Here is a 16,374-nt window from a genome sequence, read left to right as displayed (position 1 = left end):
TCAAACGCTAACGGAACGGTCAAATAGGATCAAAAGGCATGATTCATTTTGGTCTAGCATACGTAGTGCATCATCCACAATATGAATAAGAGCATATTCCGTGCTATGACCATGCCTGAAGCCGGATTGGAATTTGTCAAGAAGTTGGAATTGTTCAATATATCTACAAAGTTGGGATTGAACGCATTTCTCCAGGAGTTTTGCCAGTGTAGGAATGGTGGAGATTGGACGAAATGTGTCAAGATTGGTCTGGTGAGCTGTTCTTTTTTTAGTATGGGGTGACCTCCTCAGTTTTTAGGCAGTCCGGGATTGACCCTTGAAGCAGAGAGGCGTTAACTATCTTCGTCCATAGAGGGAGTATGGATAATCTGATCTCCTTGAAGAGGTTCAGAGGTACGGGGTTGCAAAGTTTCAGAGTAGCCAGAGTTGGAAGGTTTCAGAGTAGCCAGAGTTTTTCGAATGGTGCTCTTATCAACGGTTTGGAACAGATTCCAAGAGGCATTGCTTTTGGGCAGGAGAACAAGACGTTGAGGGGGCAGAGCCAGCCCAAGGGATACAAAGGTGGCTGGTAGATTCTCACAGGCTGCCCGTAGATCCTGTTCAATCTTTGTTGCTTTATCTGGGAAGAAGGTGACCATTGTACATAGCATTCACAAGCATATACAGTACATATGATCCTATTATGTCAACGACGTTTCGAGGACGAAAAATGTGTAGTTTTTGTTCTAATTTAACATGCCTGGCCACGTATTTACATTGTTTTTCCCTTCTCTCCCTTCCTTTTTCCTTACAAATGTCATTGTATGTAGCATGAAAGGCAACTGTTTATAATTCCAAGACAAACATGATTTATATATTTGTCCTGAGGATGATGCCATGTATCTTGTTTTTGGGCATCAAAACGTCGTCGACATAATAGGATCATATGTACTGTATATGCTTGTGAATGCTATGTACAATGGTCACTCAAACCACAATCAAGTCTGTTCACTGATTATAAGTATACAGACCGATTTGCTCGCTCTTGCCTATACTTTTTGTTTTGTCTTGTTCACTGTAGGTCACGGGCTGTGCCCCCTTGACATTACTTTTTGATTTTGTGCATCGCCAAAACAAATTCCTGTCCGGCTGGACAAAGGACAAATACTATTCAAGTTTATGTATATTTTTATCTTGATCCTCCAAACTACTAGGGTGGTCAGACCAGTCACATGGGAGGATAGATTCAAGTTGAGGGGAGTTCCTCTTGCCAATAACCAGATCTAAGGTAGCTCCCTTGTTGTGCGTAGGGCTGTCACATATTTGAGTACGGTTGAGGTCTGATATGAAGGATTTAAGGCTACTGACTGATGAGTCATTAAGGTAATTCCAATGCAAGTTCAAGCCCTCCCAGGCAGATCTGGGTGCCAGGACAGTTCACATTAGTTGAAATGATTTCCATGACCACTTCTATAAAAGGGGGAATCGTCTCCTGGAGGGTGGTAGAGCGCATGGAATTTGCAGGCCTGCTTGTTGTTGCATGAGACCTCGAACACATGTATTCGCACAAAGCCAGATAATCAGAGTGCAGTTGTCTAACTGATGAATTGATACGATTAATGCAAGCGATGTCACCACCTAGCCCACCCAGTCTATCAAGCCTGATGATGTTCTAGATGGGGGGTGGGGGGAGCACTAAAATATACATTTGTCCAGCAGATTCGTTAAACCAAGTTTCCGTCAACATTTCAATGTCGGGATGCAGTTGAGAAGCATGCATTTAAGCTGGGGTTTGGGATAATCTGAGGAAAGGGAGGTGGTGGGGACTACGGTGAGGTTATTTAACGATCTAGTGTTAGCCGTGGGTTCTATAGCCAGGTCAGAGTGGATAGTTTCAATTTGGGACATCATATCAGTGTTCAAAGCAGGAGATGTGTCATAATATAGCAGAATGGTTCTAATATCCAAGTCTTGGAGTGGGACTTTAGCTCTGCAAGGATGAGAAGGGTCATTAGGGAAGGGTAGTGTTTTTCAACGTTCGAGAGTATGAGCCCCTAGAGATGGACATAGTTGGTGTGGGGTACACAGTCTAACCCCAAAAGTCGAGGGATGATTGTAGATGTGTGGCACAGTGTCGGAGAACCCCCCAGACTTCTTATTAACCGATTGCAGCTGCCTTGATTTATTGGACTGTAAGTGATATAGCATCCAGCCTAGATTCCAGATCAGTGTGAGGGCAGGTTTTTGGCCCTAGAGGACAGGGGCTGAGAGGGGATGGATTTGAGTAAACTATAGGAGTAAGGTCAGGGAAGGGGAGATGTTTGCATAATTGGGTTCAGAGTTTCAGCCCCAAGGCGCTTAGGCAATTGGAGAGCCTGTTGGCAAGTGGTGGTGGTGAGGGGAGAGGAGGTGTGACCTTGACTGTCTATAGACTTGGGAAAGTTGCTATATAGTATGCCAGACCCTATATCGGAGCTATGTCGGGGAGGGCTGGGGTTGCTATCAGGACTGTGTGAGAGCATTGGTTGAGGATTAAGGGGGATCGCCAGCAGGGAAAGAGGGATCTTAGGAGGAGGATTAACTGATAACGTGTTTTTGATGATGGGGACGATTTTGTCGAAGATGCCCAGGTTGTGGTCAAAGGATTATAGGAGTATGGTCCCATTGTTGTAAAGAGAGATGGGGGATTCGATTGTATAGGAGGGAAAGGGGGCAACTCAAAGTCTAAGCCCATGAGGGGTCTTGTTGGAGGTGATGTTTGAGCAGCGACCACCACCTGTTTAGGTCGAGGACAGTAGGCTGCGCTTGCGCAGTCTCGCTCCGAGATTTAATGTTTCTTAGTATGGGGCATTAACCCGCCCCTCTTCTCCATTGGCCGGCTCCCTAAACGGAGGCCAGCCATTGGAGGAGAAGGGCATCACTCCCGAAGAAGGCTGTGATGCCAGAAACCGGTCCCCGGAAGCTTGTTTCCTTCCCAGTATAAGAATTGGCTTGGTAGTTTGGTTTGCCCTGTTCCCATCATGCACTGGGACAGGAACAGACTAATTTGCATATAGCCAGGTTCTGAGCTGGGATGGTGCAGTGAGCTAAAAAATCGGTGATGGATTAAAACCATGATCTATTGACTTGGTAAGAGTATTCTGCATCATTCAGAAACTCTGTCCATCACCACCCCCCTTTTCCAAAATCGGTTTTATCCACACTATGTGTGGGAGGGTATACTCAGACGTGAGTCCCTTGCTCATTGCACCATCAGGATTCAAGCAAGCCGGGCCGAAGAAGGCTGTGATGCCAGAAACCGGTCCCCGGAAGCTTGTTTCCTTCCCAGTATAAGAATTGGCTTGGTAGTTTGGTTTGCCCTGTTCCCATCATGCACTGGGACAGGAACAGACTAATTTGCATATAGCCAGGTTCTGAGCTGGGATGGTGCAGTGAGCTAAAAAATCGGTGATGGATTAAAACCATGATCTATTGACTTGGTAAGAGTATTCTGCATCATTCAGAAACTCTGTCCATCACCACCCCCCTTTTCCAAAATCGGTTTTATCCACACTATGTGTGGGAGGGTATACTCAGACGTGAGTCCCTTGCTCATTGCACCATCAGGATTCAAGCAAGCCGGGCCGAAGAAGGCTGTGATGCCAGAAACCGGTCCCCGGAAGCTTGTTTCCTTCCCAGTATAAGAATTGGCTTGGTAGTTTGGTTTGCCCTGTTCCCATCATGCACTGGGACAGGAACAGACTAATTTGCATATAGCCAGGTTCTGAGCTGGGATGGTGCAGTGAGCTAAAAAATCGGTGATGGATTAAAACCATGATCTATTGACTTGGTAAGAGTATTCTGCATCATTCAGAAACTCTGTCCATCACCACCCCCCTTTTCCAAAATCGGTTTTATCCACACTATGTGTGGGAGGGTATACTCAGACGTGAGTCCCTTGCTCATTGCACCATCAGGATTCAAGCAAGCCGGGCCGAAGAAGGCTGTGATGCCAGAAACCGGTCCCAGGAAGCTTGTTTCCTTCCCAGTATAAGAATTGGCTTGGTAGTTTGGTTTGCCCTGTTCCCATCATGCACTGGGACAGGAACAGACTAATTTGCATATAGCCAGGTTCTGAGCTGGGATGGTGCAGTGAGCTAAAAAATCGGTGATGGATTAAAACCATGATCTATTGACTTGGTAAGAGTATTCTGCATCATTCAGAAACTCTGTCCATCACCACCCCCCTTTTCCAAAATCGGTTTTATCCACACTATGTGTGGGAGGGTATACTCAGACGTGAGTCCCTTGCTCATTGCACCATCAGGATTCAAGCAAGCCGGGCCGAAGAAGGCTGTGATGCCAGAAACCGGTCCCCGGAAGCTTGTTTCCTTCCCAGTATAAGAATTGGCTTGGTAGTTTGGTTTGCCCTGTTCCCATCATGCACTGGGACAGGAACAGACTAATTTGCATATAGCCAGGTTCTGAGCTGGGATGGTGCAGTGAGCTAAAAAATCGGTGATGGATTAAAACCATGATCTATTGACTTGGTAAGAGTATTCTGCATCATTCAGAAACTCTGTCCATCACCACCCCCCTTTTCCAAAATCGGTTTTATCCACACTATGTGTGGGAGGGTATACTCAGACGTGAGTCCCTTGCTCATTGCACCATCAGGATTCAAGCAAGCCGGGCCGAAGAAGGCTGTGATGCCAGAAACCGGTCCCCGGAAGCTTGTTTCCTTCCCAGTATAAGAATTGGCTTGGTAGTTTGGTTTGCCCTGTTCCCATCATGCACTGGGACAGGAACAGACTAATTTGCATATAGCCAGGTTCTGAGCTGGGATGGTGCAGTGAGCTAAAAAATCGGTGATGGATTAAAACCATGATCTATTGACTTGGTAAGAGTATTCTGCATCATTCAGAAACTCTGTCCATCACCACCCCCCTTTTCCAAAATCGGTTTTATCCACACTATGTGTGGGAGGGTATACTCAGACGTGAGTCCCTTGCTCATTGCACCATCAGGATTCAAGCAAGCCGGGCCGAAGAAGGCTGTGATGCCAGAAACCGGTCCCCGGAAGCTTGTTTCCTTCCCAGTATAAGAATTGGCTTGGTAGTTTGGTTTGCCCTGTTCCCATCATGCACTGGGACAGGAACAGACTAATTTGCATATAGCCAGGTTCTGAGCTGGGATGGTGCAGTGAGCTAAAAAATCGGTGATGGATTAAAACCATGATCTATTGACTTGGTAAGAGTATTCTGCATCATTCAGAAACTCTGTCCATCACCACCCCCCTTTTCCAAAATCGGTTTTATCCACACTATGTGTGGGAGGGTATACTCAGACGTGAGTCCCTTGCTCATTGCACCATCAGGATTCAAGCAAGCCGGGCCGAAGAAGGCTGTGATGCCAGAAACCGGTCCCCGGAAGCTTGTTTCCTTCCCAGTATAAGAATTGGCTTGGTAGTTTGGTTTGCCCTGTTCCCATCATGCACTGGGACAGGAACAGACTAATTTGCATATAGCCAGGTTCTGAGCTGGGATGGTGCAGTGAGCTAAAAAATCGGTGATGGATTAAAACCATGATCTATTGACTTGGTAAGAGTATTCTGCATCATTCAGAAACTCTGTCCATCACCACCCCCCTTTTCCAAAATCGGTTTTATCCACACTATGTGTGGGAGGGTATACTCAGACGTGAGTCCCTTGCTCATTGCACCATAAGGATTCAAGCAAGCCGGGCCGAAGAAGGCTGTGATGCCAGAAACCGGTCCCCGGAAGCTTGTTTCCTTCCCAGTATAAGAATTGGCTTGGTAGTTTGGTTTGCCCTGTTCCCATCATGCACTGGGACAGGAACAGACTAATTTGCATATAGCCAGGTTCTGAGCTGGGATGGTGCAGTGAGCTAAAAAATCGGTGATGGATTAAAACCATGATCTATTGACTTGGTAAGAGTATTCTGCATCATTCAGAAACTCTGTCCATCACCACCCCCCTTTTCCAAAATCACTCCCTTTAAGCCCTGTCATTTTCAGGTTCGGGGGCGTTTTTTTCGCTTTTCTTGTTTTCTTTCTCTCCTCTTCCCATTGGCTGGAATTTTACCTTCCAGCCAATGGGAAGAGGAGAGAACAGAAACCACGTCCCCGAATCTGAAAATGTCGGCGCTTTTCTGAAGCCATTTCTGCTCGACCGCGAAGTAGAGAAGCTGCTGAGTCCTCCGCTTGCTCCCCTGCCCCCTTGCTATGCTTGTTGGCGTTGGCCTGCTTCCTGTTAGGGGCCTCATGCTGGTAAGGGTGTTGCTTCCCTTTGTGTTATAAATCCTCGTCCTTTCAGTCCCCACACTGCAACCCTTTCCCCGACCCCCTCAATGCGAGCCCTCTTCCCCACATCCATGCGATTTTTGGCACACACTGTATCGAGTGCCTCATGGTATCTTGTAATCTGGGATTAGGCACAGTTCAGTGCGCTGCCTGTTCCCAGGACCCCCTCCATTCTAACTCCACCTCCCTACGTCCCCCACCGACCCTCACAGCAGAGACCGCAGTCACTGGTAAACTTCAGAGACCTGCGGGACGCCAGCTGGGGACAGCTGCAAGCACAGGGCTGATTGGTCCCCCTCCCACCTCCGCTTCAGCCCACCCCCCTGCCCCCTTCTCATGGCCTCGCTCTTCCTGCCCCTGAGGCAGGTTCTCTCAGCTCTGCCCACCACCACCCAGACCCCTCATTAAGACTCCTTCCTGGAGGCCTCACATCCCCTCGGCACGGCGGCTGTGCGCGGCTCCCAGCAGAGGCGAGGGTAAGCGGTGGCGGGCAGGCGCATTGATGAGGCGGGCACAGAGAGTGGACCATGGCAAGGGCTGGGGCAGGCCTGGCAAGGGGCAGGGTGTGCCAGGGCTCACTAAGCAACGGGGGCACAGTCCAGCAAATAAAATAAAGGGCACAGGGAGAGGACCATAGCAAGAGCTGTGGCACACGGGCCTCTGCCAGGGGACAATGCATAAAATTTGGGCTGAATGGGTTAAGTCAGCGCATTGAATGGGAGATGACCCCGGGAATGAAGACACAGTGGGGCAGGGTGAGTGGTGATACCCAGCAATGTAAAAAAACGGGGTACACATAGGGGGGAGGGTCATAGGTCACGGAAGTTAGGAGGGGCCGGAAGGTCAGAACTGTCCACAAGTAAAGAATGGAGAGGAAGGAAGTACGCGGAAAATGTAAACAGTGGGGGGGGGGGGGGGGGGGGGGAGGCAGTTGTAGGCGGTGGCACTCACAAACAAGGGAAACATATGTAATGGAGGTGCCGCCGGGGGGAGGATGGTCGTGGGAAATCCGACCACGTTAAACGGAATGGGGCACCGCAGGTCGACCCAGTGTTTGGGGACAGCCCGTCATTTGTGTAAACCTGGCGTCGCTAGCTTCGAAAGCGGGCCGAGCCGATCTAACCTTTCACTACTCCTAGGTCGATAACATGAGCATCAGGAGCCAAATAAGGGCAACACCTGTTATTTTCACAGCTACAAAACATCAATCACCCGTCACGTTTGTGGGCACGGTTAACAACGCTTTATTTTTTGCGTCCACTTTTTGCCTCGCCTCCTGGACTCTTGTTGGCTTTGTGTTTGTTTTTTCAATGAGCGTGTTCAAGCCTAGCAGTAGTAGCGTGCTCATCACCAAGGCGTGGGCAGGTCCGGCCTCTGGGTCCTTTGTGCTCCCCGCGGAGCGAGCAGGAAGTCGCCCATGTGCTCCCTAGCTTTATGAAAGGAGGTTTCGATTCAAGGCTCCGCACGAGTTACAAGAGGGGAGTTTGGACATAAGGGTCATGTTTTAGTTGAAAATAAAAACAAAGATTCTCAGATGCTGTATTAATATTTGTAAGCCGCTCTTTTGCAGTTAGTACGGCCTCCTAGCGCTGACTGTATTCGAGGCGCTGCGAGGATCTTATAGCACAGGTGTGGAGCGGGCTGGGTCTACTTTTAACTGTTGACGATGCTCGCGTGTGGGTGCGGGGCTTTGAAGCATAGGCGCCGGAAGGCGTGGTGTAAGGGAGGGGGGGGGCAGGGTGAAGAAGCAACCCCAAAATAACCATGTTGGGGTTCAAAAGATGAATAAGCAATAAACATCCCTTTAAAACGTGTGTTTAACTTGTCACCTTTCCAGAGGCAGAGGCCAAATATGAGGCAATGTTTTCTGTCAAATTGCTGCTTATTCTTTTAACACAGAGCTTGGAGTTAACTTATCCTTTTTTGACTCCAAAGTTAGAGTATTTTGCAAAATGAAAAATCTGACAATCTTGCTGGGATAACGCATTTATTTATTCATATATTTTTATTAAGTAAACGAAAAAATATGGGATAGGCGGCATTGTTGTGGAGGTCATTATTTTGCTGCAGATCTTATTTGGCAAAGCAGACTTAATAGTCCTACACTTATCTAATAATGTTCCATTGAAGTTCTGCTGGCGGATAAAATTGACCACCCGCTGACTTGCCACATACTGACGTGATGAATACAATGGCCCAAATGTGAGGTTAATGGACGCCAGCGCACCGGCTGACCTGGACTGAGGGAAGCAACGGTTGAGCTCTGGGAGTTGGTGGGGGCCTCGAATGACCCATTTGTAAATAAGGAGAGTCCCCGGGGTATATGCAGCTGAAAAGTGTTTGGTGTCGCCAGTTTGGGTTGTATTAAATTTGTATCACCTGAACTTAAGAAATCCTTTGCAAAGTCCTATACCTAGTAGTACAAACTGAACTTCTTGCATCTATTTTGGGACCGATCTATTTGCTGCACTTCATTATCGTCCTGGACCTATGAAGTTACAATTTATGGCTCATTGGCACTAACACGAAATAAGTAGAATATCTTGCTATAGTAATTGTTGCTTTAAAAAAAAAAAATAACTCGTCAATGGAATTACTATTTATAACATAATTTGTATCACCTGAACCCAAGCGATCCTCTGCACAGTTTGATACCTAGTAGAACAAGTGTATATGTTATCCGGGTAATAACTAAGCGATGTAATAACAGACAACCCTGAGACCTAATTGAAGTACTTTATTGTCCTTGAGCTACAAAATTACTAATTATGCATGTTGACACTTTTTTTAAAGATTTTTTTTATTAACCAACAAAAACCTAATGCTGCAGAAGACTTTACAGTATACGTATTGTGAGTTTGGTGCATATCGATACAAAGTACAAAATATCACAATATCACCCCCCCACCAGCCCTCCCGCTCCACACATCTAACATAGTGCACAAGCAGTTAACAGTCTCAAGCATACCTGCGGCCCACTAGGAACCCGGGGACTGCCCAGTTTGGTAGCCCTCCCAGGCCCCCATATATTCTCCCATTTGTGCGGGCACCCCCTGTTCTGATAGACTGGTGTCAGTGGGCGAAGCAGGCAGTACAAGTCATTTTCCCAGGATTCCACCATTGGGACTACGCTGGCGCACCACGCACGGGCGATGGTGCTCCAGCGATCTGATGCTCATGTAAAGCGCTCTGATACCTTCGGGTCTAGCCAGCGCTATATAAAACTTTAAAATAAATAAATAACTAGGGTGAGCAATGTCGTAGCCATTTGGGCGATACTATTTCTCCTGTCGTTCCCAGGATATGCCATCTCACTTAAAGTGGGACCTGCTCCCCCACTACTGATGTCATCACTTCGGCCACATCAGCCCATTAAGCCTGAATCTTGGGGCATGCCTGTAACATATGGAAAACGTTCCAGTTTTGCCACAGCCACTGTTGAGGTACAGCGGGCCATATGGTATGGTATGGTACGGTACGGTACTCCAGGCGTACGACCTGTGCAGTATGCGCAGCTGGATCAACCTAAATCTTGCTCGCACCGCTCTCTGGGGCTCTGTAGGGCCTCCCGCCAGTCATATTCCTCGAGGAGTCCCATGCCGCCCGCAAGGGTACCAGACAGTCGGGAGTATTGTTAAGTAGTTTTTTTATAGGTGAGGGATATTGCCTTGCAAGTTGACACTAATTCGCAATATCTTGCTATAGTAAGTTTTCAAAAATTCATTTGTTTCTTCTTGGAATTAGTTATTATTGCATGATTCGGCTATGTTTGATTTAAAGACATTTATGAATGCATTGGCACAATTGTTAAGAACATTTGCAGTACGGCGTTCTGTTTTTATATATTATGTGATAGTGAAGATGTTTTGATTGCAATGCTTTTAATTCATCATGCAATAAAGAATTAAATCTTAAAATAAAAAATTGAGTAGAACTGTCCCAAAGACACCCAATTCGACATGATAGGAGTACATACTGTGGGATCCATCATCAGGATAGAGCAGCTGGGGTCGTGGGGTCAGGTGAAAAATGAGGGCAGAGCTGTATGAGCCATGACCGCCTTCTCAGTCGAGCCAGGAGTGTCCAGAATGTGGTGACTGTATGGTAGGATTGAGGAACAAGGAGACTGTATTGTAGCATGGACAAACAGGTGGTGAGTGGCAGGGGGGTGGAGGTAATTTACCTACCTTTAGTAACGAAACTGTAGCTTCAAAACTTTCTGAATCACAAGCTGTGAATTATTCAGTCATGTAGTGATTGGGTCTGGAATTGCGTCTTTTTTGCCTTTGAGTGGGCACTGAACATTTGGTGTAATGTCCATCGTTCTGTTGGCTACTGTAACTGCAGACTCCTCACCTTCAGAATATCCAAAGGTGCCACACTGGGTCCATGTAATTCTTGAGCAATGCACTGTGGCTTGGTGTGGCTCCATAGCGCTCTAATAGTGACAGCAGAGCAGCAAATAAGTGCCACGCCAACAAGTGGACATAAGTTTCTTGCATCTTTCACCTTACATGCCCTCGGATGTGGAGCACAGTACAAGTTGCAAGAGACAGTGTGCCAATCTCCAGCTCTGAATCTTTTTGGACACTCAAAAGGACACTTCGGACAACGGGGAGGAATCTGCAGTTACAGTATCCAAAAGGAGGAACATTACCAATGGGAAGTACAGGACGTGGCCAGCAACAAAATGGTAGATGTGCTCTAGCACAACTCTGCCAGGATACCAGATATCCGGACCCATCCGAGTGAAAACTGAGCAAGCCCCCACTACGCACTGCAGGGTAGGCAGAAGGCTGCTGGGGAGAGCTGCTGAGGGCCAGCGGGGCTCGCAGCTGAGAAGGTATCGACGTGAGGACGACTCGGGAGAGAGCTGCAGCCTATGAGGCCTGCGCGCTGCCTGGCCCGCTCCCATGGACTGCAGGCAGATGGCGCAGTGCAGATTACCTGAGCCTCATTGGTGGTCACGGTGCGCGGAGCAGGCCAGAGGTCCAGTTGAATGGGGGCAAGGCGTGCTTGTCCCCAAGCCGGACTCTTCCCTGTGGGACCCCCACAGGGCCAGCAAACAACAGCGGGAGCCTGTGGTGCTCGTCCCTGCCTGTGCATTTCTTTTTTACTGTTGGCATACTGGGGGCACGGAATTCTGGCGCTGAATGGCGGCACGGGGCGATCAGAAGACCTATCACCCCACCCACGCTGTAATAAGAACGACTGACAAGGAGGCAGGACAAGAGCGCTCATGCTGCAGGAGCTGCCTTCGGCTGGGTGCTCCAGGGCTTTACATGAATAAGACGTTAAGCAAGTCAGGTGTTTTGTGGGAACATTACTGATATGGAGGGAACCAACAAGACAGTTCATTGAAGTCACCTGCTTGTTTCTCAAAAACTGAAAATTAAACAAAATTACAAATACAAAAAAAAAATACAAACTAATATGTGGCAGATAAATTAAGAAATAATCCATGTTAACATACTGACACTAGTGTTATGGAAACCACGCATTTAAGTGTAAAATCCCCAAAAACTAAGGGGTTATAACATTCTACCATTATATTTTAAGTCCTTGTCTTCAGAAAATATCAATGTGCCACACAATGAATGAAATAACGGATACAAATGTATAAGGAATGAAAATCGGAAGGTCGCCATGTCATGGATAGTAAGCACTATATAAATACAATTTACAATTATTTCAGATATTAAGACTTACATTTAGAATGTCTGAATCACTGCTTTCAAGTCCCTGAACCAAAAGAACAGCAAAGCTATCAGTCTGTGGGAGGCCACCTTTCGTCTTTATGCTACCAATGTCTATGTCCATTGCACCAAGACGCTCTTCAATGCTGGCCTAAAATGTCAAAGGGAGTTAAAAGTTTAGCTCATTCACGTTATAACACCTCACTGACTAACAGTCAACAAATGGAAGGACTCAAATCATCCAACCATAGTGCAGGTCATCTGCATACCAATAAAACAAAAATGGTTACTTACCTGTAGGCGCAGTTTTGCAGCTTGACAGGTTTTCTGTACTCACATGATGTACATTATTGCACTATGCAGTTGTTAGATCCAGGATTAACACTTTATTTTTATGTCTCACCTGCGTGAGCGCATGCGTGCTCACTTGCGATAGATATTGTCTTGAATAAGGGGCTTGGCTGTCGCCCATGGATTACCATTCGTGGGCTTCACTGTCACTCATTTGCTGTCATCTAATTGGGCAGGACCAGGGGATCTTTGCTTCCTCTTCTTTTTGCAGGAGCAAGGATCAAGTAATGATTGTTTTCGATTTATTATGTTGCTTCCTCTACTATGATGGTGATGGAGGTCCCTTTTTAGGTCTCGCCTGTCAATGAGCATGCGCATTGAGCGTAGCGAGACTATAGGGGCTTAAACAGAGTTTAACTAGACTGGCGATTTGATGCTGTGCCAGTGCGCTTTTAGGTCAATGCGCAAGCGCATTGAGCTAAAATGCGCGTGCACATCATCAAATCGCCAGCCATCTGTTCCCCAGCTTGGCGCCTCCGCTCCTGCTCTCTCCTGGCTGCTCCTCCCCTAATTATTCACGTCCGGCAGGCCGTGTCTCGTTTTATTTATTTTTTTTGCTTGTTTTTATTTGCTGCTAAACACCTCAGTGTGCCTTCCTCAATGCTTTGCCCCACTACGCCTGTGTCTTGCCACATGTTCTGGCGCTCTGCCCACATCCCTAGCTGCACCTTTCAAAAACAGCGATTTCATCTTGCTCATTCCTAGTCGCTCCTTGTTCACCCTTGTAGTTATTCAAATCTCTCTCTGCAGGGCTCCAAGTGCCCTCAGCAGTTATCCGGGTTCCTTCAGACTTCAGAAATGCTCTTCCGCCTTCATCTGTGCTTATCATGATTCATAACCCAGAGGCGGGCTGTGCGTGCGCTCAGCTGCTCTCTACGGTGCCTCCGCCATGGGGTCCGTGCCCTCCCTTCTCGACGCTCTGTCATCCATGCCTCGCTCTCACTCACCCAACTGCCACCTCACCCGAGCCTGGCTATTCATACCCTCAGTTGTACATGTAGGCACGCTGTGCACTCATTTTACTTACTTCCCTCATCGGTACTCTGCATCACCTCAGGTGAGTTCTGCGCTCATTTCATGTCTGCTGCTGTCAATCACCTCAGGTGAGAGGAGGGCTGCACGTCTACAGTTCGTCCACGTAGCCACATCCTGCGTGCCCGGTGCATGCTCTCTGGGACCCGGGGTCACTCACCTGCGCTCTCCAAGCCTCCCTCTCCTTACGGCCTGCCCACATTACAGTGAGCACCCCATCTGTCCTCTCTTGCACCCATACAGTTGCACCTCACACTTCCTCCCTGGCCGTTTTATACACAGACACATGAACACACCCATGATGTGTGCAGACACAAACACATGTTCTGCACTACCACAGCTGGGTTCCGTACGACCTATCGTGCATCATTAGTCGTATAAAAAAGTTTGTGAGGGCTGTGAAGGATTGTACAAAAAGAAAACAGTTGTCGATTTTATTTTGCCACTCCCAGACTCTGCCTTTGAGCCGCTGGGCAGTTACAGGTGTCTTGACGCATCTTCCTGTGTACACAAATGCTTAAAACCTGCTACGCCGTACAATCGACTACTTCTAATTTTGAATCCCTGGTTCTCGAATCAGAACTGAACTAAACTATCTTGATGGACCCTTATATTTTTAATGTTCTTGCAATGTATACTTAAAATTGTTTGCAAAGCTGAATATTCTGGAAACACGTGACAAGAACGTTCTTAAAATATATTCTAGGGGGCGTGGCCTAGATGGCGGGTTGAGTGGACACACTCATCGTGAGCTCCGCCGGCCCTGGGCCCTTAACTCGATAAAACTGTACCGATCTCCCCCCCGGATCGCTGCAATTGGCGGTGCAACTGCGGAGAGCCCCGAAGTAGCTATCGTGGGGACACGGACGCACTTGGCTGTTCTTGGCCGGTCCCGGATCCAGGACCATCGCCGGGAGCGAGGGAAGCTCTGGACGCAAGCCGGAGGTGGAGCCGGACCTGGTCCCGTGGCGGCCGTACACACCAGAGGGCACGTCGAGACTGCAGATCCTGCCCCCGATTCTAGAAAATCTTGCCTTGCCCTGCGAGAGACCTCGGCGGTCTAAGTCACTAACCCCCAGAGGCGGGGGTGCAGAGGGGAGAGCCTCGGAGCCGGACGCTACGCAAGGCCAAGGCTTGGGCCTAAGCTCTGACCACGGAGGCGCTAGCAGACGTTGTAGCCTGGCGGCGGTATATTGGCGGTGTGCACCGGGTGCTGTGCTGCGCCGCCGACACGAGTGCCCAGCGGTGAGTTGGGGCCCCTGAGGAGACCACTGGCAACTGGGGCACCCTGTGGGGGGGTCCTCACGCCGATCCGGAGCTGCTGTCTGCACTTGCCGGAGCGCCCCCACGGAGGACTAGCAGCCGGGAAGCCTCACCGCCTGCTGCGAGGGGGATTCAGCCGTGTGCCTCGTCTTGGCAGCGGCTCTCCCTGCAGTACGGACCCCTGGGCTGACGCCGCCCTGAGGAGGCCTGGAACCGCGACGACCGGTGCATCGGCGCCCGCCCAGACTCGGCGGAAGTGCAGTGGCGCAATCAGCGAGAAACTCAGCCTGCCCTGCCCATATTATCGAGGTGCGACCGAGGTGCCGGCGGACTACCTGGGTGGTCTACAGGCCTGGACATCCTGCACGTGCTAGGTCTGCCCGACGGGAGCCGCCCTGGGGCGCAGAGGACGCTGGTGACGACTCCCCTGCTTGCGAGGTACTGGAGGACCTGGGGCCTGTGCCTGCGGTGCTGGCCGTGGAGGTAGCGGAGACGGGGCTAGCTTGGCCCGGTCTTGAGACCCTAGTGGATAGCCAGTCCCTGGAGTGAGCTAAACACAGCCCGGATTACGGACCACCGGGGGGAGTGCGAACTGATCCATTGGCTCCTCGGCGGCGTGGGGGGAAGAGGCGAAGGCCTGGTTTGAAGAGTGCACCAGTGGTTAACCGGGAGCCTCACGGACCCTTGCAGGCGAGATGGCGTCCAACAGAGGAGCCAAGAAGGGGGAGCGCACGTTACCGGACATGCTGAACAGAAGTACTATGAGACAGGAGCGGGGACAGCAGTCTCCAGGCCAGCCGGGTGGCTCCCAAGGGGCAAACGGAGGGGAACCACCGGTCACGAGATCTTTCCTTCAATCCCTCTTTAGCTCCTTGCGAGAGGATTTTCAAACGCTTAAACAGGAGGTAGCTGGAGAGGTCTGAGAGATACGGAGCGAGGTCGACGGACTTGGAGAGAGAGTGACCACGGTGGAGGACGCTGGCCACACCAGGGACGAAGAGATCGCGCAATTACAACAGGAAGTTATACGGTTGCGGGATCAGCATCTTGATCTTCAGTCGCACGCCGAGGACCTTGAAAACCGCTCCCGGAGGAACAACATCCGAGTCCGGGGAGTTCCTTCCCGGGAAGAAGGGGAGGACGTAGCTGCGTACCTTGGGGACTTGTTCAGAGAAGTACTTGGCGAATCGGCTGATTTTCCCATCCGTATTGACAGGGCGCACAGAGTGGGCCTGCAACGCCGATCATCGGCGCCTCCTCCCGACATCCTGGCCTTCCTGCCGGACTTTCCCTTGAAGGAGAGAATCCTACGTGAAGCTAGGAGGAGGTCGTCCTTGGAGTTTCGGGGTCACCGGGTGGCCCTTTACCAGGATCTGGCAGCAACCACCTTGCAGAAGCGCAAGGCTTTCAAAATCGCGACTGACTTCCTTCGGGAGCATAGCACCTCGTACTCCTGGGGACACCCTTTCCGCCTCATTTTCCGTTGGAACGGGACTCTGCATCAGCTGCGTTCCCTTCAGGATACCTGTGGGGTGCTGGGAATCACTGCCACGGACGACGGGACGCACACGCCGCACCGTCGACGCATCACTAGAGACGGGTGGCAGACGATCCCTGGCCGACAGTCTGCTTCCTCCTCGACGCGGCCGGACTCGCCCACGGTCACTGCAGACTTAGACGGTGCAGCGAGGGATGGGACCAACGACGCAGCAGCTGATGGGGTGGCACTGATGGCTTGAGAGAACTCCGGGG

General features: G+C 49.6%; 1 protein-coding gene across 2 annotated transcripts in view; it reads right to left on the bottom strand.

Annotated features, from left to right (window-relative positions):
- Positions 1–16,374, bottom strand: part of WDR43 (WD repeat domain 43) — a 481,702-nt gene that overhangs the window by 202,465 nt on the left and 262,863 nt on the right. For both annotated transcript variants that reach the window (XM_078647513.1, XM_078647515.1), the window contains exon 11: positions 11,990–12,127. In XM_078647513.1, the coding sequence (XP_078503639.1) occupies positions 11,990–12,127 (138 nt within the window). The remainder of the gene's footprint in view (positions 1–11,989; positions 12,128–16,374) is intronic.

Source organism: Lissotriton helveticus, chromosome 6 (assembly GCF_964261635.1).
Source record: "Lissotriton helveticus chromosome 6, aLisHel1.1, whole genome shotgun sequence".
In the NCBI taxonomy this organism is placed as follows: Eukaryota; Metazoa; Chordata; class Amphibia; order Caudata; family Salamandridae; genus Lissotriton; species Lissotriton helveticus.
Note: the sequence above shows the minus strand (reverse complement) of the source record. Positions and strands in the feature narration are given on the sequence as shown.